Genomic DNA, 25,941 nt, shown 5'->3' on the forward strand with positions numbered 1-25,941 from the left:
GTCTGAATGGACATGCGGGGAGGGGGATTTCCGAAAGGGCGCTTTGTCCTGGATCAATGAAAAATCACAGGGTTTTTTTTGGGGGGGGGGGACGTAATCATTTCCGGATCTTCCTAAAATAAAGCTCAACAATTTTGGAGTCTTCCTAAAAAAAGTTTTTTATTCCCTTTCAATCCATATGGAGAAATCACACTGAGAACCAGATCCAACCATGTCCGATTCATGCAACACTTTTTTTTTCTTTCCTTTAGGAAAAATGGCAACCCTAACCAAAGTACTTCATTGAAATCTAGCTAACATGGCATCAGATCAGAATTCAAACAGCACCCATCTCTACTTCTCCTCTGCCCTGTCCCAATGACACTCCTGCCAGCTTTCTACACGAGTCCGCGGCTCCGGATCACCGGGATCCTTCTGTAGCCAAGCCCCGCCGCCCCCTTCTTTTCTCCCCGCCTCCACCCGCACCAAACCACGTGCGCCCCAGGATGGTAAACAACACGGAGGCGGGGCTCGACGGAGAGCCGCTTCGCGATTGGTCTTCTCCTTCCCTGCTGCCCAATGAGGCGAAGGGTAGGGGTGGGCCTCTTCTCGGGCCGCCGCTTCTGAACAGAAGGCGAGAGTTTCGAGACGCTCCCTTCGCCGAGCGCCGGTTGCGCCCTGGGGGAGACAAAGCGGAGCGGGAGCGGCCGAGGCGGCGCCGCAGCTCTCAGGGACCGTCGGCTAATTCTGAGCCGGAAGTCGGGCTGCCTGGCCGGCTTCATGGCGCGCTGGGGCGGCGGCGCCTCGTCCAAGGGCCCCGCGAGGGCCGCGGAAAGAGAAGGGAAAGGCGGCGGCGAGAAGGCCTCGTCCGAGAGGCGGAGGCTGAAGGAGGCGGTGGCTGAGCGGCTGAGGCAGGATGTGGAGAGGTAGGGGGAGACCTTTTAGGATACCGCCCAAATGGTTGAGCTTATTTTGAGGAAACCATCGGAATTATTGAGCTTTTGTATTTTTTAAGGAAAACCCCCAAATTGTGGAGATTCTTTGTAGGAAGGCCTTCAAATTGTGGAGACTTTTCTTTTGGGAAGACCCCCAAATTGTGGAGACTTTTCTTTTAGGAAGACCCCCAAATTGTGGAGACTTTTCTTTTAGGAAGACCCCCAAATTGTGGAGACTTTTCTTTTGGGAAGACCCCCAAATTGTGGAGACTTTTCTTTTAGGAAGACCCCCAAATTGTGGAGACTTTTCTTTTAGGAAGACCCCCAAATTGTGGAGACTTTTCTTTTGGGAAGACCCCCAAATTGTGGAGACTTTTCTTTTAGGAAGACCCCCAAATTGTGGAGACTTTTCTTTTAGGAAGGCTCCCAAATTGTGGAGCTTCATTTTAGGAAGGCCCCAAATTGTTGAGACTTTTCTTTTAGGAAGATCCCACAGTTGTTGAGCTCTTCTTTACAAAAACACTTGATTGACTTACCTATGATCAAGAACAAAGGGCCACCTTTTGGAAATGCCCCCCCCCCATGTCAATTCCGCCTTTGAAACCCCAGTACTGTTAGGAAAATCCAGACATGTGGCAGCCCTAGACTTGGTACAAGGAAGGGGGGGAGGGGTCACATGCACTCACCTTCAGGCCAATCTGCACAATTTTCTTAGCATCACTAAATCCCGGTGTGGCTCTTCCCATGTGCGGGTTGCTTAGAGGGGCGTGTGGGAAGCAACAGCACAGGCAGGCCCAACATGCACATGACCCCCCCACCCCCCCACCCGTGTGGCGCCTGCTAGTTTTGCCACCCCCACCCCATTTTCTTCATAAATCACCCAAGGTGTTTGTGATGCACGAATAGAACCATTGAAGTATAAAAGCACTGCGATTTCTCCATTATAATATAAAGTAAGCAAATAAACTGTTATTAGTGCAATTAACTGAGCTTTTTTATGGAGACTACCAGGCATAGGTGCCTGAGCACCCACAAAATTCCCCATGAAAGGGCCAGGCAACCAAAAATTTTGGTGCCAGGGCCATGCACGCAGCCCTGTGCACACAACCCTTTTACCAAGGTGTGGCGATCACTCAGGGTCCCTGGACATTTCAACATCTAGTGATCACTGTGCCACCACCCAAGCCCTACCTGGTACAATACTGAGCCCAGTCAGGGTTAAATTGGAACATAAACTTCTGTTTATTTATTGCAGTTTAACAAGTGTGTGGTTTCATAAACAGTATCGGTCAATTACAATCATGGGGTGCCTATCCAGACCTATAACTTCCGCTACCTGCTCTCACTCACTAAACCACCTCTCAGATATTTACTTGTCTTCCTAGCTCCTAACTGTTCCTGACTCAGGTTATTTCACTACACTACCTCAACCTACCCACAGACTCTATCCCAATTCACTCCCACTCCAACCAACCACCCAACTCCCAAGGAACTCCTCCCTTCGCCCCTCCCAGAGCTGGTTTTATAGTCCCTCTGACTTCACCCCCTGGGTTCTGATTGAGTAACCTGTTTAACTATTTCACCTCCAGCACTCTCATATGTTAACGTCACACGGGGTTGCTTATTAATCATGCAATTTTAGAGTTGGAAGGTATCATGAGAGTCATTTAGTCCAACTCCCTTCGACGCAGGAATCTCTTGCTTAACGTGGCGTTTCAAACTCATGTTTCCGAGATTAAGAGCCTCATATGCTATCGCCTGAGCTATTTCAGCTGATGGAATAATTGTTCCTCCCTGGAGACTAATTGCTAGGGGATGCCCTTCTGGGACCTGTTTTTCCATCAGTGCTTTGGAAAGAACTTTCTATCAAGGAGGAGGTCGCTTTCCCGAGTCCTCCCTCCAAGCTTCTAATAATTCACACGTAGGCACCAAACGGGTTATCAGACTTTATTGGCATATTCTCTGGCACCAGCTACAGACGTCAAACGGCAGCCTAATCTACAGCGTGTTCTCTCCTCCCCACGGCAGGTTAACTCAAAGATTTATAGGGGCTGGGGAATGCTGGCAGCCAGCCCCATCACCTGCTCCCACTTTGGGGACTAATTGCTACCACCTGCCTGAGGGGCCCCACCCAGCAATACTTGTTTACAGAATCACTACTTCATGACACTTCCATTCTCCACTCCTTGGAGAAAGTTGTAGTTTTCAAGATTTGAGAAAAAGCAAGGGATGGATGCAGGCTTCAGCATGCTCCAAGTAGGTCCACTGAAATAATGGGGCATAAGTAGTTGTCACGGCTAACTTAAATCCCATTGGTTTCAGGGGGTCTGTTCTTGCCATGTCTGAGCTCCTGTCTGCACGATACATTTAAAGCAGCATCATACCACGTGAAACAGTCATGGCTTCCCCCAAATAATTCTGGGAGCTGTAGGTGGTTCAGAATTGCTTAGAGTCACTAGGAGACCCGTATTGACCTCCCAGAGCTCCAATTCTTAGAGTAGTTAAATAATTGGTTCTTCCCAAGGCACACTAGGAATTGTGCCTCTTGCAGAATCTCAGCAAGAAAAAAGCTCCCTGCCTCGCCTGCTCTCTGAAGCTACAGCTTTCCCAGTAGCTAAACAGAAATGAAAGGTAAAGAAAGAAAGAAATTGCAAGTCTTGGAATAGCAAGAAGCAGGGAGAGAGAAAACACAGGAGAGGAAGTGAGTTTCGCAATGGGCCTGGTTGTTCGTATTATCGAACAGCTGGATGTGAGTCCGATCCAGTGCTGGCGCCAGGTTTGGGGTTGCTGCTGAGCAAAATTTCTGTGGGGGACCCTTCCATAAGTTGCTCACTTCATTTTCCTTCCAGTGCCCACTTGCTTGCGCCTTTTCTCAGGGTCTTGTCTGTGCAGCTGTCCTGGGGGGAAAATAAGCATAAAGCACTGTGGCTTGCTCTTGTCAGCTCACACAGGTGAACAGAACAGCAAGGAGGAATAGGAGGGCACCTCCACAGGTTGGTATGTACTGAGCAGGTGACCAGTCATCCTGGCTGTTGCTGCCACCCCTGTTCCAGTTAATTTCAGTGCCACCTACCATCTGGGTAGTTGGTTATTGGAGGATGGCATGTGAGCAAGCATAGCACTTTGTTTTAGACATCCAAGAAAGAAACATATTCTGAACTCCATTTTGAGCTCAATGTGTGATGCTCTCTCTGTTGTGTTTCACAGGCTTCTTAAGGAAGAAATCCAAACTGATGTCACTTTCCATGTTGGCGGCGCTTTCTTCCGAGCTCACAAGGGAGTGCTTCTAGCAAGAGTTCCCAGTTTTTTCTCCCATGTTGCTGGAAGAGTGTTAAACAGTCCAAACCATGGTGAAGTTTTGTATCTGGAGAATTTGGAACCCTCTGAATTTAAAACATTCCTGCAGTAAGCTTCCACTCTCACCTGCCCCCTTAAAAAATGTAGTTCGAGCCAGTATTGTGATAGATCTGGTGACAGTTAAGAAACTTGTTTTCAGCCTGGTAGTTTTGATAGCAGACCATTAGTTTGTCCAATTATAATGGTTCTCTAGGCATCAAGGAATGATCCTGATACTTAGATTGGGGAATAAGGAATTTGGGAAGAGTGAATTCTCCCACCCACCCCACTCTACGTTATGTTAAAAGAATGGTGCCCCACCTTTTTTTTTTAACATTGTAGATATGAACCCATAACCAATCATCAACAGACCAGAATATATATTTTTGATACGTCTGTTTCTTAACATTTGACAATATGAAATTGGAAGGGAGGTAGCTAAAGTGGAGGTAAAAGGGGTAGCTGACAGAGTGATGGCCAGCAAGTTGTAAGAGTGTACTTAACTGCAAGATGACTTTGGGATAGTCTTAGTACTCATGAATTAAATGGAAAGAGGTGTGATTTGCATTGAGTAACAATGGTCTGCTTTCTCCATGAAACTGCATTTCCTCATGCCTACTGGCTAGTTAGATGACTTTGTTAAAAAGCTTATTTTTTCATTAAAGATGCTTCTTGTATGTGGGAGAGAAACTCTTCTCTTTCTTAGAATTTTAAATGTTTTCACCAAGGATATATGAAAGAACTATAATGTCTATTCTACATTTTCTGCAAACTTATGCTCACTACTTGAGAGTAAGTGTGTGACTTGCGGAGCAACCCTAAGACCCTGGCTATCACACATTGCGGCAATTAGTTCCATAAGTAAATTACATACTCTGTGAGAAAGTATTTTTCTTTTGTCTGTACCAAATTTACCACCAATCAATTTTATTGGGTGATGTGGGCGACCTGGAGCAAGGCCTCAGTGTTTGGTCTCTGTTCCTTGTTCCAGCTCTCTCACTCCACTGGAAGTTACTGGTTGCATATCCAATAATTTATGCACCATTTATGAATTTATAAAATTACTTCAATTTGGTACCTCAAAGAGGTGGCAGAATGCCCTTGATCTGAGACTCTGAGGCAGTGTTAGAAACTCAGATATATAATCTAATCGCCAAATGGCACCTTAAACCTAAGTTACGGTTTCCACAATGGAATGTCTAGGCACCTTTTTTGCAGTTGAACTTCCTATTATTATTACTACTACTATTATTATTAATTTCTCTACCACTTTATATTTTAAAGAAAAAAAATCTCAAAAAGGTTTACAACACATTCAAAGATCAAATAAAGCAACCCAGAATAAAACAAATGCTAGCTTCCAGGAAACTCTTCAGAACCTTCTTTAAGTGACATTTGGCTTTCCCCAGATTTATTTACCTAGTGCCCCATAGCAGAAGAAATATAGGAAGTCAGCATGGTGTAGTGCTTAGAGTGTCTGACTAGGACATGGGAGATCAGGGTTCAAATTTGAAGCTCACTGGGTGACCTTGGAGCCAGTCGCAACCTCTTAACCTGCCTCACAAGGTCACTGTAGAGATTAATTGAGGAGGATGAGCCATTTATTCCTTGGAGGAAAAGGTGAGATGTAAATGCAACAAATAAGTAATTCTTCTGACCTGCTTAAGGAAGGTGGAGGGGCCAGCCAGATGGAGCGGTTATTTGCCAACATCCACATGGTCCCAAATGGACCAGCACCTGGTGCCTGGCTAATTTCTGAGGTTGCCAGAGGGTGGTTTAGCTCGTCCTGAGGTTGTCTGCAAGTGTGCACCTTTATTTTGCTCCAAACAAGTGAATGGTTCCAATTTATAGATATGTAAAGCCCGCCAGTGTTGGGGATGCTAGAATCCTCCTGGGGTTCCTAAGTGTCTTTGCACAAATCCAGCACCTAGGAGAGCTCATTACAATATAGAGGCTCCCTTTGTGGCTGTGCTGAATGTTTCACTCGTCATCAAGACTGGGTAATTTGTCAAAATCAAGACACCTTCTTAGATAATTTTCTGGTTCTTTAATCCTCTCCTTTAGAGGATTGGTGTTCCTCAAAGGGTGCAGGGCAGGTCATTTTTTATGTGGCCTAGAAGCCAATTGCTACATGAAATGTGTGAAAAGCGGGATTGATGATTTTATTGCTCTTGCTGAGTGGGAGTCTGTTCTGTTGACAGGCTTCTTCAACTGAGGTTAAGTGACATGGCCGCTGAGAGCCTGTGGTATATTGGAGAACTGCATATTAGACATTCCCTTTGTAATGTAAAGAGTGAGCCGCATATTGCTTAATTAAATGTGATCTTCAGGCCTGCAGGGAAGAGGCTATGCTAATTCAAGCTACTTTTTAGAACAGACATCCTACTTTTACAGAGATTCCCAGGGAATACCACAGTTTTTGATTACCAGATTATTATTATTATTTGCCCATATTTAGATGGGGCAAAACAGTAGTTACATCAGCTTTACAGGTTAGAGGTAGAAGACCGTGAATTCCTATTTTAATTTTAACCACCCTGCTGTAATTATTCCCCGTTTTCCTACTTAAAAATAAAATAAAATCCATTCCATTTCTTACCCTGCTGTCTTGTAAACTTGACAGTGTTTTGGTTTTTAGTAGGACCTGTGCAAATCTAAGTGTGAATGCCATTGGCCGTGCCACCAATTAAAAAGGAGAAATGCTGTTCTCACTGTACGTACAGCTTGACAAGTAAAAGATTTTTGTCAATTCCAATTAGCAACTGCATAATTGAATGAATTGGCGCAATGCAGGAAGCTTTGGAAAAATAGAGCAATGGAATTTTTACTCTTCCCAACAGACAGCAAAGGCAAAGCTTTGCATTACAGCTGTGTGTGTGAAAATAATTTCCCCCTGTTTTCTGAAATGCAAATTTGCAAAAGCTTCCCAGAGAACTTTAATAAGGAAAAACCAATAGATTGATAGGACTATCGTTCAAATTTAGCATTCCAATATATATAGCAAATAAGCTTATTTATCACTAAAAAGAATCTCCTGTGAATATGTCTCCTTTCAGCTGAATGAAAGTAATTTTCAGTATATTTGCCATCTGTCTCAGTTTGACAGGCAGTTTATCAGGAGCAGGTACTCAGTAGGTTTTCAATATTTGGAAACCAGTGTTTTTGCTGTGGTTATTAGCAAAGAGTTCTGTTTTGGTTCTTTATACCAAGCCTCTGGTATTAGAATGAAGAGGCAGGATTTTGAAATGTGTGAGACTGTGGATTTGCATTTTATCCACATTGGAGAAATTTGCAGGTGTAAAATGATGTATTCTTCCCAACAATTAAGTTTTCCCTCTTTGAGAAATAGAGAGGTCTTGCTAACATTGCCAAGTCATGCAGGATATTTTTTACACAACTGGAACTGAATCCTGAGTTCCATTGGCTTTTATCACAGGAGTACTGCAGTGCAGCAAAAAAAAGCTGTGGTCAGAAACTATACTACTACTATACTAGGATTTGCACAAGAAGACTAGTAACATGTGGTTATGCAAATATATGCAAGTCTAGGCTATGATCCTTATCTACACTATAACGTTAACAGAAATTGTAAATGTTGGTAATGCTGTAAGGTCTGATTATATGGTTAAGTTAGCCCAGTTTTGTTGAAATTGATTTCAGTCTATTTGTACAGTTTACTTTTGTGACTCGGAGTCTTTAAGCGTAATTGAATTTCCTTATCGCTATCTGTAGCTTGCGAAATGAAACAAAATCTATATGAGGAAATAAGGATTTTTATCAGTTTCAGCAGCTATTAAAGGCGGTAATCCTATTTCTGGATTTTTAATTTATTTTGGGGGCGAGGGGGTATCTTCTATTTCATCCTTGTGTCCTTCAGTAAAAAAAAATTGTATTTAAAGCTTTGTTTTTCAAACGCCCGACTTATTTTAATTCGTCTTTGAAAACAGTTCTTTTATTCTGTCTTAATTGTTTTCCCATTCTTCAAATGTTCAGGAAGATAAATCTTACGATTCAGTCCTACATATGCCTACTCAGCATGGTATGTAGGATTGCAGCCTTAATTTCAAATTTGACATTTTTAGTGAAAAGTGTTTGCAGTTGGAGCCTCATTACCCCATATAATCAACATCACCCAAACCACAAATCCAACTTACTTCTTTGAGTCTCTAATGGGCTTTGTCTATTGCTGGTGTCCTCTTGTTATAAATACAGTGGTACCTTGGGTTACAGACGCATCAGGTTACAGATGCTTCAGGTTGCAGACTCCACTAACCCAGAAATAGTACCTCGGGTTAAGAACTTTGCTTCAGGATGAGAACAGAAATTGCGCGGCGGCAGCGAGAGGCCCCATTAGCTAAAGTGGTGCTTCAGGTTAAGAACAGTTTCAGGTTAAGAACGGACCTCCCGAACGAATTAAGTTCTTAACCCGAGGTGCCACTGTACCAGTTCCTGACAACAGATTGTTCCTGTCCATCTTAACTTCTGGTTATCATCAAGTTTCTTGGTAGATTCACAAGGTATTTATCCAGTAAATAAATCCTTTATTTGCACAGTGCTGACTTCAATAACAGTGCAAGAACTCCCTTTATCCAGAGCTGCTGGACACTGGCGACAGCCTCTTGTTACTCTTTCCTACCCATTGTACCCCTTCACCAGCCACTTAATAGCTCCATCGGTTAGAGTGTGGTGCTGATAATGCCAAGGTTGCAGGTTCAATCCCCATATGGGACAGCTGTGTATTCTTTCAGGGGGTTGGATGAGATGTTCCTCAGGGTCTCTTCCATCTCTACAGTTCTATGATTCTGTTTGGGACAGGTTGGTCTGACTGAGGAACCGAGACAGAATCATCTGCTTTAGAGATCCCTACAGTAGCAGCCCATGTGATGGGGCACAACTGCCTTCCGAACAGGGCTGTCCCTGCTGCTTGCCTGGGTGTGCATGTTCAGGTGGCGGGAGCACTGGGTTGGCTCTGCTAGTGCAGCTGCACACTCCCAATGTTGCTGCTCCATCTGGGTGATCTGCAGTGATCAGGAGTGCAGCTCAGCCTCACCATATGGGCTGCTCCTAGGACCTACAGTGGTACAGTGGTGCCCCGCAAGACGAACGCCTCGCAAGACGGAAAACCCGCTAGACGAAAGGGTTTGGAGGCGCTTCGCAAAACAAATTTCCCTATGGGCTTGCTTCGCAAGACGAAAATGTCTTGCGAGTTCCTGCGGGTCTTGCGAGTTCCTGTTTTCCTCCTTTTCCTAAGCCGCTAAGCTGCTTATCAGCTGATCTGCTAAAAGCCGCTAAACCGCTAATAGCACTAATCCGCTAAGCTGTCAATGGGCTTGCTTCGCAAGACAAAAAAACTGCTATACGAAGAGCCTCATGGAACGGATTATTTTCGTCTTGCGAGGTACCACTGTACCTCAGGTTAAGAACTTAATTCATCCCGGAGGTCCGTTCTTAACCTGAAACTGTTCTTAACCTGAGACACCACTTTAGCTAATGGGGCCTCCCGCTGCCACTGTGCTGTCGGAGCACGATTTCTGTTCTCATCCTGAGGCAAAGTTCTTAACCTGAGGTACTATTTCTGGGTTAGCGGAGTCTGTAACCTGAAGCATCTGTACAGTGGTGCCTCGCAAGACGAAATTAATCTGTTCCGTGAGGCTCTTCGTATAGCGGTTTTTCGTCTTGCGAAGCAAGCCCATTGACAGCTTAGCGGATTAGCGCTATTAGCGGTTTAGCGTCTTTTAGTGATCAGCTGTTAAGCGGCTTATCAGCGGATCAGCTGATAAGTGGCTTAGCGGCTTAGGAAAAGGGGGGAAAAGGGGGGAAAACCTGCAGGAACTTGCAAGACATTTTGTCTTGCAAAGCAAGCCCATAGGGGAATTCGTTTTGCGAAGCGCCTCCAAAACGGAAAACTCTTTCGTCTAGCGGGTTTTCCATCTTGCGAGGCGTTCGTCTTGCGGGGCACCACTGTAACCCGAGGTACCACTGTATTATTATTATTATTATTTTATTTCATTTCTATATTGCTTTATATTTTTAAGGGGGGGGAAATCTCAAAACGGGTTACAACACATTAAAACATCAAAGGAACCAAGCCGCAATAAAATGAAGTCAAATATAAAGTATACAGTCAAGGCAACATAATTAACAGTAAAAACAAAAACATTATCTTAAACATTTTAAAATAAAACATTACAAAGGATGTCACCTATAGAATATGTATCTTATGCTGTACATACAAAGTTAACAAACAAAAAAATCTTAAACATTTCATTTAAAAAAAACAACTTTTGTTTATGCAGTTTTAGCAGCTTTTATGCACACATTGTACAATATCCATCACTCCTCTTTTCGGAAGACTTCCCAATCCATCTCTCTGTGACATTCTATGGAAATCTTGATCTGCTGCCTATTCTAATATTTCACCCATTATCGCCTCAAGTCTTCCTTTTTTGATGTTATCTGCTGCTCATAGGTTAATTTGTACTTATAGGTTAAATCATATATTGTACATTCTAAGATAATTTCCAAAACACCTCCACTCCTCTTTAACTTGTCCTTATTCTTTAGTTTTCATGGTCATGGTTACTAATTCTATGTATTCGATCAATTTGTTTGGCCATGTTTCCTTCGTGGGTATCTCTTCTTTCCATTTTTCCATATATACTATTCTAGCTGCCGCAGTCGCACACAGAAAGACATTGAGTGCCTTTTTTGGAATGTCATCGCCTATCATCCCTAAGAGAAAGGCCTCTGGTCTTTTGGGAAATGTGAGTTTTATGATCATTTCCCAATACTCTCTAGCGTGTTTACACGACCACCACAGATCAGCTTTAATATTAAATATCGGTATCAATCTTTATTTTGGTCACAGACCAGCGTAAGATAAAAGCATACGGATAAACTGAACACATCAGACTTAAAGCAGGTAAGGGGTAAAAACTAATCATCTTAAACATTTCAAGAGGAAACATTGCTAAATAAAGTCAAATATAAAATGCACATAATTTAAAACAGCATTATTACCAAGAGAATAAAATACTATCACAAGCATAGAACACATCTGCTGCTGTTGCTGCCAGTCCTGCCAATGGTGGTTCATGGTGGCTGGTGGCTATAGAAGCTCAGGCTTGGTGGCCTGGGTCTGTGCTAAGAAACAACCAATATATATTGGTTGCATATAGATATTGGCTCCAATGTGTCACCTGACCTCCACTGAGCAGAAAGCAAATAATACCATCTACAGTGCTGCTGCTTTTTTTTTCTAGAAAAAGAGATGCAGGAACTCCCACCTTTTGGAACGGACAACCCAACGTTGTTGAGCTTTTGTGTTTTTAGACAGTCTTTTTTCTTATAAAAGCAAGCCTTTTTCCATGTATGAATTTTCTGAAAGGCAGGATTTCTGCAGGATTTTTTTTTTTTTTTTTTTTTTTTTTTTTTTTGCATTAGTAGCTGCTATCGGGAATTGGTCTGCTCTAAGAGAGTGAAGGCGACATGGGTTGTTTTCCACAACACAGCATCTTGCTCCCAATGTGCTTCAGTTGTTGTGAGATCGGTGAGTGCTGCCTCCCATGGCTAGGTCAATGCAGCAGGGAATACTGCAGCGTTCTTGGGCAGATACGGAGAACTCCACAAATATTAAACATTTATTAACCTGGCCAATTATAATAGATTGAAACGTACAGAGAACTCTCCCTACTTCAAAAAGCACAGAAGCTTCCGAGTTGCATTAAAATACAGAGCATGAGTACATAGTCTGCCTTCTTTCTCAATTCTGCTGTATTTCTGTCCTCCTTTTTATATAGACATTTCAGCTTCCTGTCTCGAGCAGCTTCAGAATGGCTGGTATCGTTTAGCTTGTTTACTGCTAAGGCTGTCATTCCTTTTAGCTTCTGTTCTACATGCTATTTTTAAAGCTATTGTTTGTTTGTAATGGAAAAAATTCAAAGTGATGTATACCTTGTCTCCGAATGAAGGGGGCATGGAAGCCGTTTCGTTTTCCTCCTGCTCCATAATAGAAATGTGATCTCAGTCTGGCAGATCCAGAAGAAATTCTAGAATCAGCTATTTTGTGTATGAGGAAGGTCCATAAGCACAGGATTGGATCATAGGGCCATCTAACACAGCATTCTCTTTCCTGCAGAGGCCAGTCAGATGCCTCTGTGAAGGCCAAAAATGGAGCACAGAAAACCATCAACTCTCCCATCTAGCAGTAATTGGTATTTACTGCCACCTTTTGCTTCATCCGCCCAACACTGTCCATTGGGCTTGCGCAGCCCAGACTTGCCCTGCTAATATGCACTATGCTGGTGAACCATTCCTTAATGTTGTCATCTCCTAGTGTCACTTTCACGGCTAAATTTCCAGGTCTGCTGCTAGGAGTCTTCAGTCTGCAGACAGCAGAAGTTACGCTCCATGGATTCCATGCTGCACCTTCTGCAGAGAGGGACTTAGATTTCTAACACAAAAGCTACCACATCTTGCTCCAAATGTTCTGTAACCATGTAAGACAGGGGTCAGCAAAGTTTTTGTGGCTTGGGCCGGTTCACGGTCGCGCAGATGCTGCAGCGGGCCAGAATGCACGCACACATGCATGCGCAAATGCTCTTTCCGGTGCAGAGGAGGCGTGCACAGCTTCGCAAAAGGCATCCCCGCTCTGCTCTGCACCAGTTTAGTGCAGCGCACGGGAGCCGACCGAGCGAGCGGCGAGGTCCCCAAGCGGGCGGTGGGGGTCCATGGGCCGGTTAAACGACCCCCATGGGCCGCTTGTGGCCTGTGGGCCTTAGGTTGCTGACCCCTGATGTAAGAGATCTCTAAGCAGCCTGGTATATTAGCCAGGGCAAGTATATGAAAGAAGGGTCATTCTGGCAGGAGCAGACTTTGGTAATCTTTCGTAATATGGTGCTCTGTACAAAGCCAAAATTTGACACCTCTTCAGCTATGGATCTTCTCCAATTTGCACCCCCTTGGCTGGGCCCCTCCTCTCAGGGGAACCTTCCTCCCCCCCCCAATCACCCCAAATCCGGTGTTGATTCCGGACTCTTTATTTCTTTGGCTGAAATGTTATGCTTTCATTATTTCTAATGAAACCTTAGTTAATAATCCTGTGCTCTTAACTGGAGGAGATTCTCTGTAATCTTGTCTCATCCCACGTTAACGCCTTTTGTCTTTTTGGCCTAGTTGCTGCAAAAGTATGTGTTTAACTTGAGGTGGATGGGATAGTCAGAGATGGAAAGTTGGCAGCATTTTGTTGACCATCTCTTCCTGATCATGAAATGCTCTTCCCCAGAGAAGCTTACCTGCTGCCAAGAATGATGTATTTTTAGTGCCACATTAAATTGACTTTAGATTCTTAGGGTCTGTTAGTTTTTATGCTTTATTTATTTTCAGCTTCTTGCTGAACTGCTGGGGGGTGTGTGTGTGTGTTTTTAACAGGATCTTTGGAGAGTTTTAAATATTGTTTCTATAGGTTGCATTAAGTCTTTGGACGGAACAGCAGGGGAAGGGAACAGTGAGATGCACTGCTGTTTTAACCCAAGAGGCCTGAGGTAGCCAACATGGAATCTTTCAGGTGTTGTTGGATTCCAACTCCCATCAGCCCCAGTCAGCATGGCCGGTGGTCAGGGATGATGGAAATTGTAGTTCAACAGCATCTGGAGGGCACTACGTTGCAACAGTTGAAAGCTTTTGCATCATATGTGTCTTTTAGGGTGAATGTGTAGCTGTTTTCTCCCCAGATTTACTAATCTGCTCCAGGTATTTGGATAAACTGCAAGGTGCTTTGTTTTTTTTAGAGATGGAGACAGCTTGTCAAATGTGCATGGAGAAGTGCAAAGAAGAGAAATGGGTGTTTAATTCAGAGGCAAATGCACATGTCATTTGGGGGGTAGTGACTGAGGGAGGCTGAGTTCACAAAAACATGGCACTGATCCCTTATTTAAAGGTGCCTATGTATGCTCCCAGGAGTTTCGGGGTGATCTTACAGAAAACCTGCATCTTGTCTTTTTCTGCAGAATGATTTGTAATTCAATGCATGTGGGTAAGTAGTGATTTAAATAAAAAAGAAGGTTGACCCCAGTGTCTTTAGGTAGAGCATGGGACAGAGTCAGACCTGCTTTCCCAAAGCTGTTTCAATTCTCATGGGCCAAGCACAACTCCAGATTCCAAAGAGGAGGTATGTGATGCTGTTTCTCCTCCCGCTTCCAGCAAGAAGCATTCCAGCTGGAAAAGCAGGAGAAGAAGGAATCTTAAACAAAAATGGGGGAGCAGATTTTGTGGGGTTAAACTTTTAAAATGACAAGTCCTCTTCCCCATAATCCTAGAGCCAGCTTAAGAGAGGGGAAGGAAATAGACTTTGTTCTTCCCTTCCCCAAATGCTGTAAGGTAACGGTAAAGGGACCTCTGACCATTAGGTCCAGTCGTGGCCGACTCTGGGGTTGCGGCGCTCATCTCGCTTTATTGGCTGAGGGAGCCGGCGTACAGCTTCCGGGTCATGTGGCCAGCATGACTAAGCCGCTTCTGGCGAAACCAGAGCAGCGCACGAAAACGCCGTTTACCTTCCTGCCGGAGTGGTGCCCATTTATCTCCTTGCACTTTGACGTGCTTTCGAACTGCTAGGTGGGCAGGAGCAGGGACCGAGCAATGGGAGCTCACCCCGTTGCAGGGATTCGAACCGCCGACCTTCTGATCGGCAAGTCCTAGGCTCTGTGGTTTAGACCATAGCGCCACCCACGTCCCCCAAATGCTGTACTTTCCCCCATAAGAATGAATAGCAGCTGTTCAATCTATGGGAGGAAGTTATGGGGTGCCCTTGGGGGACTTGGTCTGTTGAATAAACCTGTGCCCCTTGGGCAATGAGAATCCAACGTGGACTTGTCTTCACAGCTTGCAATCAGTTTATTGGTCATGCTACAGGGTGACAGAATATGTAGAAATGACTATTTCTCCTTTCCTGCATAGGCCAAAGTCATTATTTGTTTATTGCTTTGTTGGAAAGCCTGTCAACCCTACAAGTGATGATCAAGATTTTAGCAGTCCAGTCAGTGTACTCTCCCAAAGGGGAGAAGAATTTTGCAACCTTAATTTAGATGACTGTCTGATAACGGAGTGTTACAGCTTCCAGGCAGGAAGATTATCTTGTATTTTCCTGGAATTATTATAAATTGACTAATAAATACAGACAAGTTTCATCTGATTGCAGCGCACAGTTTAGAATGTCTGTCTGGAGGTTGTTTTCAGAACAGATTTGGACAAGAGTGTTTATGCCTTAAAGGACACAGCATACTCTTTAACACTCCATAAATTCATGCATATTGCCAAGCAAGTCTTTCAAGGAAATAGTTATCTGGAAGTCTTCCCCCCAAAAAGTAGCCTGAGTTATTTAGCTACTCAGAGGCAATCCTGTTTTTCTTGTTTTTTAAACACCCTTGCCCTTTATGGCTTTCTTGAAGGTTGCATGACACTTTTGTCTGTCTTGTTGTAAAAGACTTTGAGAACTGATGAGGCTGTTTTTGTTATCGCTGGCAGTAAATGAACACTTTAGAGGGGGAAAACCAGGAAGTGATCCAAAGGGCTGCTCATTCTAAGTCTACATCACAGGATCTTCAAGTTATAATCTGGCATGTTTGGGTCGTGCTTTTTTTCCTGTGCATATTCACATGCACCTGTATTTTATGTACATCTTCTCTCACTAGGTCTGCTTGAATCTGATTACGCTTGGATAATGCTGTTTTCTTTCCAATGCACGGTACGAGTTTGCTTTTTAAATAGGCCAGAAAGTAACACAGGGGGGAAAAGCAGACCAAAAAATGGTTATAGTTGTAGCATAATCTCTGTTGCATGCATGGACCCTCCCTGTAGAATAACTAGTTTCTGAAACTATTGAATTATGATTGTGCATAGGAACATAGAAAACTGCCTTATGCTGAGTTAGGCAATTGGTCTATTGAACCCAGTATTTTTCGCATGGTCTGGCAGTGGCTTTCCCCTTTTTCAAGTGAGGATTTCTCTCCCAGCCTCACCTGGAGATTCTGGGAATTAAACCTGGAACTTTTGATCTACAGTACCATGGAGGTGTGGCTCTTCCCCCATTATCAAATCTGCAACAACAAGTTTCTTGATCAGCAATTTGTTTCCTTCGTCAGCCACTTTCAGAGAGATTGGGAACCTGGTCTGGTCTTGAATTGCCCATCCTTTAAAGCTCCCTTTTTTATTTCTAGCATGACAACTAAGAAGCCAGATGGCAGAAGCCTCATGGACCAGGTTTGGTTCAGGGATGTTGCATTGTAAAGTACTATTTCTCTAGCAGATGTGCTATTAGGAAAATACACTTTTAAGATGTACCTGGGAGATATTTTTTCTCCTGATTGAATTAACTTGCGATAACTGCTGTTTTTAAAATGTCTTGGATTTTTGAGTACTCTGTAAATTAAAATATAATTAGGTTTTAGTGTTTGGCGCAGCCTCACTTACCGAAATGGTTGAGATGGAGGGGCAAGTAAAGCAATGTATTGTGGTATTATTAGATTTCTGTTTTGCTACTTGTTTTGGACAACTACTTAAGGATAGGAACCGTTAACTTCACGAGATCTGGTAGTCAAAACCACATTTTGAATTATGCAATGCATAAAACTTTCTATGAAGTCTGATCCTTTGCAGGCGTCCTCAGAGGCAAGTCCCATTGAAGTCAGTGGGACTCCCTTGCAAATATATGTGCATGGGATTACAGCCTGACTCTCTCTTCCTAGGGTCGTGTATTCATCCGGAAACGTCAAAGAGTCTGAGCAAGCGATTCTCAAGAAAGAAATATCAAAGCCTAGCTCCACAAAGGAACATGAAAGTGTGGACGTCAGCAATCTGCAGAATGGTGAAATATTCGCTGGACAGTGCCTAGAAAATCATGAAAGGACATCTGCTTATCAGTATTCCTTAAGCGGAGCCCTAGAAACAGAAGCTGCTGCTTCCCCTTTTATTACAAATGAAATTCCTGGAGAAGAAGCTGCTGCTGCTGCTGCTGCTGCTGCTGATGCTGATGCTGATGCTGAAGGCAATGCAGTTGTGTCAGGTGAGGTTAAACCGGTGGCGTTTGGATTTCCGTTTGTTACTTAAATGCCAGTGTGGGTTTGTTAACCATCTGAAACAAGGTTTGCCGTTGCTGCGCTTGCAATGTCGAGTTTAATATTCTTCGCTGTAACTTGGCTCCTGAGTAATGAGCCTTGCGTTGTTTAGACAGGGATGTGTAGCCACAGCAACTCTTACACCCACCTATTGTGTAAGAGTGGAGATGCTGTAGTGCCGAGCATTTTGTGGAGTTACGGAGTTTGCTTAAAGCATTGTTAGCCCACTCTTCCGTTGGAAAGGTACCCTGAGGCTCACACAAAATCAATAAAAACAACAACCAAGGCATATTGTAAGCCTGCAGGCAAGATGTAACAGTGCAGTCCTACACAAGTCTCTTCAGAAGTCCTGGTGAGTTCATCTTTCTCCAAAGTGGGTTTAGGATTACAGACCATTTCCCGGACATGAGAACCGCCAGTCCATAATGCCTTTCGGCTCAAGCTCCATTTATTGACCCTCATCCAGCCCACAACTGTTCAGATTAGGGCCAGGCGATATCTGGTTTTCAACAACATGATATCACCAGCTAGACACCGTGATATACCCATATATCACCATGTCTGAAATAAGGGTGGAGCTGTGTCGAGGCATTGACTGGCATCACGGTTTTTCCTGCATCATGATTTCTGCCGGTGTCTACTTTTGTGATTCGCTGCCCCTTGCAGAAGGCAGGGGAGAGCTGAGCTGAGTTACCAGGGGCTGCAGGAATCGAGAGAAGCATTGGCTGGCTTCACGGTTTCCCCCACATTGTGATTTTCACGTAGTGCACTCCCACACTGTGATTCGCGATATATTGCCAAGTCAAAAAATTATGAAATTGATATCATGATACGGACTTCAAACTGATTTTGGACAATATATGGATATATTGCCCAGCCCTAGTCCAGATCATGGACAGCCTCCCCTGACTCAGCTGTTACATAGAAATAGGGCTGGATGGCATCAGCCCATTGATGACACTTCGCCCCCCAAACAGCTAATGACCACACCTGGTGGCTTTATATTGGGAACAAGTGGTACAGCATAGTGCAAACACTATGGCCCTGGCACTCATGATCCCAATGCTACTCTTACTGACTGGACTGTGAATTAACATCTCCAGGGGAGGCCTTGAGGGTGTTCTGGATGCTTGGGGGAAAGTCTCAGGGTGTATCCCTTTCTATGGAATAAACTCCCCTACAAAGTGCTGTAAGTGCCAGTGTTAACATTTGTCAGCAACTGAACACACACCTCTTTCCCCATGCATTTTGGGGGGATTGAGGTTTTAGAGATGTTCAGAGATCCTTTTTTATTACCTGTTTCCTATGTTACTGAGGCTGTATATTTTATTAATGTGAAATTCCACAGAGCTTCTCTTTTAGGATATGTTTCTATTTCAGGACCTTATGGTGGAGAATGGTCTCATAACAAGTCATTTTTCTTTGTTCCAGATGATTCTAAAATAGAAACAGCATCTTGCTTAGGAAAAGACCTATTGATGCTCTGCAAGAAATCTTGGTTTTCGGATCTTACTATATGGATTGACAGAAAACAGTTTCAAGTGCACAGGTACTTCAAGAGACTAGCATTTTATTTTTTTTTTAAAAAGAAGAAGCCTAGTGAGTTTTTGGGGTGGGTTGAACAACGTTTAGAAATGTCTGTGCGTTGTGTCTAACTAAGCTATACTTGGAGTCAGTGGAGTTAGACCCATTGACATTAATGAATTAGGTTAGTCATGTCCATTAATATCAGTGGGACTACTCTGAGTAGGTTGCATTGCATATAGTCCAATATGTGTGATCTTCGATGGAGAAGAGCTAATCTAATACTAGATGAAAACTGGCATTGATTCAGCAACAGTGTGTTGAGTTTTTAAATATTCCCCTCCTGCAAGGAAAGCTTAGTTTAGTGAGCGAGAGAAAAAGAATACAGCTGTCTTGCTCCTTAAAGCTCTTGGTCCTCAAAATAAATAAGCAAACCTTTTACCAGAATAAATCATATTGAAAAAATTGTAGAGTGTTAATAGCTGAATTACTGTTAAGCTGCAGATCTGCCCTCAAAAGAGGTATTTCCTCATTTGGAAGGAAGATGAAAGATCTGTGATGGGGAAAAATTGTGGTGTTCTGTGTTCAAAGTGGGAGAAAACCCCAGGTGCCTAAGAATTTGAGATATTCTTCCAGCCTTGTTTTGTGGATAATGAAAATGAATTGTGGATTAGCTGTTAACTGGAGGCATTTCAGAATGGTAGCATTTTTCCACATTCTGTGACAAATCGGATTAAATTGCCAGGGATCCTGGGAGAAATAAGTATGCAGTGAGCAGACACGCATTAGTAGGTAAAGGGCAAATAATTTCAACCTTTTTTAGCAGCTTTCCTAAAATAAATATTTGTATCTAGTAGAATAATGTTTACACACCCCACCCTTCCCTCTCTCAGGGCCATTTTATGTGCCAGATCTTGTTACTTTGCTGCTATGCTGAATGGGAGCTGGGCCGAAAGCTCTCAAGAGCACATCACTCTTCAAGGGTAAGTTGTTTTGCAAGTCGTATGGGAGCAAAGGTAGGCAATTTAAAATCACTGCAAATGCAGAGCAGCCATGCTGCATACCAAGCAATTCAAATTAATCTGTCCTGACTCTCCTATTTTGTGCAGTATATTTTGAGCAACAGTCCTAAATTTTGGCTAGTGGGAAACCTCTGTGAATTGAGAAGCCGCATCTATCTATTTGCATCAAACCGTCAACTGGAAGAGTTAAAAATGGGAAAGTTCTGCATTGCAATTAAATTCAATGAGCAAGTAACGTCCCTTCTCTGCTTTTAGCATGACTTGCTGGCCTGTTAGATGGGTAGTAAACAAATTATAAAGGCAATGTTGGAAAGACATTGCTGTGTCTTGCCTCCCTGGAACAAACCCTGAAACAAATTCTTTGTAGGGGAACAGTTAGGGGCAGAGGTGCCAGCTTGCGAGGGTCACAGGGTTGGGCGGCGTCACACAGGTGAGCATCATGCCTCCGTCAGCACTGATATGTGTTGGCACTGATATGAACCATGCGTAAGGCTAATGGGAACAGATGACACAACCTTGATGGCAGAAAGTGAGGAGGAGTTAAAGAACCTTTTATTGAGGGTGAAAGAGGAGAGCGCAAAATATGGTCTGAAGCTCAACATCAAAAGAATGAAGATCATGGCCACTGGGCCCATCACCTCCTGGCAAATAGAAGGGGAAGACATGGAGGCAGTGAGAGATTTTACTTTCTTGGGCTCCATGATCGCTAAAGATGGTGACAGCAGTCACAAAATTAAAAGATACCTGCTTCTTGGGAGAAAAGCAATGACAAACCTAGACAGCATCTTAAAAAGCAGAGACATCACCTTGCCGACAAAGATCCATATAGTTAAAGCTATAGTTTTTCCAGTAGTGATGTATGGAAGTGAGAGCTGGACCATAAAGAAGGCTGATCGCCAACGAATTGATGCTTTTGAATTATGGTGCTGGAGGAGACTCTTGAGAGTCCCATGGACTGCAAGAAGATCAAACCTATCCATTCTTAAGGAAATCAGCCCTGAGTGCTCACTGGAAGGACAGATCATGAAGCTGAAGCTCCAATACTTTGGCCACCTCATGAGAAGGGAAGACTCCCTGGAAAAGACCCTGATGTTGGGAAAGATTGAGGGCACAAGGAGAAGGGGACGACAAAGGACGAAATGGTTGGACAGTGTTTTCGAAGCTACCAGCATGAGTTTGACCAAACTGCGGGAGGCAGTGAAAGACAGGAGTACCTGGCGTGCTCTGGTCCATGGGGTCACGAAGAGTCGGAAACGACTAAACAACAACAATGTATGGGGGCGCTGTATTCCTACTAGTTCTTTCATTATGTGTGAGACCACTTGGCCAGTACCTTTTTTGGTGAGGACTTGGTACATGATATCTATCAATTAGTGCTTGTTGGCTTGTTGTGGTCTATATGTAAATTCAGATTTTTTTCCCCCCTAGGAAGTGGTTACCCCATTTAAATGACATGTTACACAATTGCATATCCTGGTTTAAGGGAAGCTTTAGTTAGCCTTGAATCAGGGCTGGCAACTACTCAACCATACTTGGGAGTTGGGGCCTGGTACTCCAGAGAGGAGTGCAGATTCTTGAGGCTTTTCCCCATTTTACCTGGGAGCTGTCACTGGGCTTGTACTGGTCACTGTAGGTCTAACAGTTTAAGCAGGTTTTTGTAGCCATTTCTACAATAAGAGCAGCGCACATGGCGAATAGCAAAGCAAGCTGACTGCCTTGGTTCATGGATTACTTAACACTTGACTGTGGATTAAGAATTACAGATTCATAAAACTCCAAATCTGCTTTCCTTGTCACCTTAGAAAACGCATTAACTGAGCATTCCTTGTACAGGTGCTCTGACTTTTAATTTGTGCAATATTATACAGCCATCCCTTTGAATAAAATCCATCTCAGCATAGTGAGATTTTCCTCAGAGTAAACATGAGGTTTGCTGTGCACATCTGTGGGGATATAAAGCTGTCATTGCACTGTGATGACGAAGTGACCATAAAAACTAGCTTTCTTCTGCTCTTACATATGTTGAACATGGTTGTGTATACCTGGTGGTGTGATGCTGGATGCTTTTTTTTTCTCAACTGACATCCCATAACTTTTGATCTCTTGGAAGCTTGGGGACACTTCTTGATACAGCCAAGTCAGATGCATCTTATCTGCGATAAAGCCCGTGACCGCTTTTCCTATTGTCCTGGCTGGAAGTCAGGCAGCACCAGCGTCTCTCAGTTGTAACCACAGTCTCAGTATTTCTGATGATGGAGCTTAAGACCCATTGACCTGGTTCAGCTAGAATGCCACATCATGGTTTTGTTCTATGACAGGCATGTCCAACCACAAGTTGGCTGTGATCTACCAACAAGTATCAAAAAATGGCAGTGATCTACCACCGTCTGAAGTCATTTGTTAAGTAAATAAATGGATGGATGGATCATTATTTCACAGATACAGTAGTTATGTTTGGATATCATTATGACAGATCCAAATAGTTACTAGATGGACAAGTAACTAAACAACTGAGAAAAGTCAAACTGTATTTTTTTATTAGTTTGCACAGATCTGAGGAGCCAGCTTCTCTCTGTCTCTCCCCTGTCAAAGGGAGCCGCACAGCTGATGTGGATCCCAATAGTGCCTGCCCGCACTAAGCCCACCTCCCCTTTTCCAGCAGCACTGCACAGACCTCTCCCCAGCTCCCTCGCACCTCCCTCTGTCTCCCTGTGTGCGCTGCTCAGGGTTGCATTGCTGTGGAGACTGGCGGTGGCGGCTGCTGCTGCATCTGAGTTTGCAGAGAAAGGCCCTGCGATGGACCAGAAACAATCCTGCGGTCCACTGAGGGCTCGCGATCGATGTGTTGTACATGGCTGTTCTATGAGAACAAATCTGGAAGAAAGCTTGGGCTCACATGCACCCTTCTCTTATCCGCACAGAGTAATTACTGTAGTGTGTCATTGTTTGCAAACTGGCCCAGTAGGCTTCTGTGCTAGCCCCACAAATGAGGATTGCAAGCCCAGATTGAATCTGGGGCCACCATGGCAAATCTTCTTATACACTATCCTGCCCTTTTGTAGATTTTCCTGTTGCCGTTATAAACGTTCGAGAGTACAGTGCATATGGCTTATCCTGAAATAATGAAAATGCTGTTTAAGAGACCAGCTGTCAAGACAGCAGGGCTACTCGTTCGTGCTGTTTTTATGGCTACCTCATGTGTTTGCATGCAGCTAGACAACTGTGTTGATTTTTTGTCATTTAACCCAAAATAACTAATTTCACTTTTATTGAATGCTCCTCAAACATATTTAATGTTGCCACATGTTGCAGTATGTACAGTTTTTCCTGTTTATCACATTGGAAGCTGTACCCCGAAATGCAAGCTTAATTCTCGGGAACACAGTGGGTTGCGTTCTGAGTTGCCCTTCATTCTCGAGAGGGCTCCTTCCACTCACGGAAAGCATTCTAATTCAGCAGAGGTGCTGGCTGCAGGAAGCGGGTGGCGAGAGAGATAACTTTTGCTGATTCATCATGCAGTTCTGGATGGTCCTCTGACCTTGCAGGGAAGACTTAAAAGGGCTGCAGAAGGAATTTGGTGAAAATTGCCTCTTCAGTGGTGCCACCCTCTGGTTGGCATTCTAGATCCATGCAACCAATGCAGGTGTTTTTGTTCACTACGATAAAATTGTCTTTGTCCCGCTGCAATAAAATATACATTCCTCAGTACTTTTGTGTATTCTGTATATTGACCCCTGACTTGCTCTGTGACCCTGACAAGCAAGGTCCAGATTAGATTGACAAGGCAAAGGTAGTTGGAGAGGACACTGGGTACATCAAATGAGTTAACAGCTGTAGAAGCTACTTGGGTGTAGGGTTCTCCCACACACATCATCCCCCCCTCCACCATAATTCCAAAATATTCCACGTATGGCAACCAGTAGAAGCCCCCACCAATGTGGGTGTGCAAGGAGATAGGGGAGATGGAAAATGTGAACCTATGACTCCTGGACCACTTTTGCAGTAGTAGACCGTGGTTTGGTATGTGTTCTGAATCTTCCTGTTATGACTGTATCTGCCTCTGATCTTCTCTGGAGGAGCTTACTTTTAATCTCTTGTAAAAGGCATTTTAATCTGCTGAAGATTTCTTCGGAAAGCCTTAGAAATAAGTACAACCCCTGCCATTTTAGTGATGGGGAATCTCATAAAGATAATTTAATCTTTAGATCGCACAATCTTAAAAGCACTTGTTCCTAAGCAGTGTTGGCACACTTGCCTGGGTGGTTATAGCCAAGGACTAGATTGCTGGAGCTCTTGTAAAGCTGTTCTTGTGGGAATCCAGCTTTTCACATTTTTAGCTGTTGGGGAATGTGACCCATGTATAATTTTAGATTGCATTAGTGGTATTACTTTACCTTGATGCGGTTTCGTTTTATAATATGACAGGGCTCGGTGAACCACTTAGGGTTTATAAAACGTGAACCACCTATTTTATTTCACAGATGCTGGTGTCTGTAATGATTTTTCTTTCTGTTTTGCAGCTTAAACCATGTAGAGATGACTGTCGTTCTGCATTTTATCTATGGAGGAGTTTTGGATTTCCCAAACAAAGCAGATGCTGGGTATGTGTCAAGTTTTGTTATTTTTAATTGCATACCATGCCTGTTCTGCTTCCACCATTCCACATTAAAATAGAAAGTATGTCACAGAGACTATAAACTAAAATGGCAAGAGTGCCAGAAATAATTATTATTGCACTATAATTATGTTTGAAGTACTGCGAAAAGGGGTGTGTGTCTTATTTTACTCGGCAGCTGAGCTGATGGGGTAGTAGTGATGAAGGATACTCTGTGGGAAGGAGGGGAAATGTTTGGTACTTGGGTTAACCTGTTTATTGCTGCACGATGAAGGGTCTGGAAAACCTGCCATTTTTATTCAATTTCATGTGAACTGCATCTCACTCACGAAACACAAAATCCCATCCATGACCTTTGCCCTCTTTAAGTCCTCCTCTTCCTGGATGCTGTGTAACCCTTTTACCAAGCCTAATGACTAGTCACCACATTCAAAGTGCCATTGCTCCATTATATGAAGACGTGAAGGAATGCAGCAAACTTGGTAAAGCTAAACAGATGTGGGTCAGGTTCGTTCCTGAGTGGGAGACCATCCAGGGAAGTGGATAACATTTAGGTATCCAACCTCTGCTTAGAAACCTCCAAGGAGGAATTGTCCATCACAAAGTTCTTCCTGATGTTTAGTCAGAATCCCCTTCTTTGTAACTTGAATCCATTTGTTTGAGTCCAACCCCCTAGAGCAGGAGAAAACAAGCTTGCTGAATCTCAGGACTACAATTACCTCAAGGATTGCCTCTCCCCTTATAAACCAACTGGGAGTCTGTGATCATCATCTGCGGCCCTTCTTCATGTGCCTTCTCCATGAGACGTCCATGAGAGGGTGGCAACACAAAAGCAGGTCTTTTCTGCAGTGGCTCCCCACTTGTGGAATGTTCTCCCCAGAGACGTTTGCCTGGCACCTCCATTATACATCTTTAGGCACCAGGCAAAAACATTCCTATTCAACCATGCCTTTGGTTGATATTCTGCGGCCTTTAACATGTGCTTATGGGAGGGGGGGGGTTATTGTTTTCTTTTTGTTCTATTTATTTGAGATTTTATCTTCTATTTTCATCTTGTGAACTGCTCTGAGATCTTCGAATGAAGCATGGTATATAAATGTAGTAAATAACAATAATAATAATCTTCCATGCAACAACCCTTTAGATATTTGAAGATGGCTATCCTATCTCTTCTCAGTCCTTGAACTTTGGTAATGCCTTTTGCTTGGCTGTGAAAGGATAGAGAGGCCCCATGTATATGCTGGAAACTAGCCACCCGTACAAAAGTAAATGTGCATTCATTGTTCTATCTACTTTTGCCTCTGGCCTCTTCTGTCACTGGCGTGTGTCCCCAGAAGGCTGCTAAAAAGGGACTGAAAAAATGTTTACCACCGCAATGTATAGCATGAATTATCAATCTGAGGTTTATATAACAGGGTTGC

The 25,941-nt window shown here is 43.6% G+C and overlaps 1 protein-coding gene across 4 annotated transcripts in view; it reads left to right on the plus strand.

Annotated features, from left to right (window-relative positions):
• Positions 1 to 587: 587 nt before the first annotated feature.
• BTBD8 (BTB domain containing 8) overlaps positions 588 to 25,941 on the plus strand; it is a 44,422-nt gene continuing 19,068 nt past the window's right edge. The window contains exons 1-6 of one of the 4 annotated variants that reach the window (XM_081865629.1): positions 588 to 905; positions 4,122 to 4,319; positions 16,991 to 17,307; positions 18,791 to 18,908; positions 19,777 to 19,866; positions 24,426 to 24,506. In XM_081865629.1, coding sequence (XP_081721755.1) covers positions 760 to 905; positions 4,122 to 4,319; positions 16,991 to 17,307; positions 18,791 to 18,908; positions 19,777 to 19,866; positions 24,426 to 24,506 — 950 coding nt within the window. In that variant the 5' untranslated portion in view covers positions 588 to 759. Of the gene's footprint in view, positions 906 to 4,121; positions 4,320 to 16,990; positions 17,308 to 18,413; positions 18,549 to 18,787; positions 18,909 to 19,776; positions 19,867 to 24,425; positions 24,507 to 25,941 lie in introns of those variants that run through there. The other 3 variants (XM_081865630.1, XM_081865631.1, XM_081865632.1) reach the window with 3 other exon arrangements.

The sequence above is a fragment of the Podarcis erhardii genome (genome assembly GCF_964252035.2).
Source record: "Podarcis erhardii genome assembly, chromosome: 6".
NCBI lineage: Eukaryota > Metazoa > Chordata > Lepidosauria > Squamata > Lacertidae > Podarcis > Podarcis erhardii.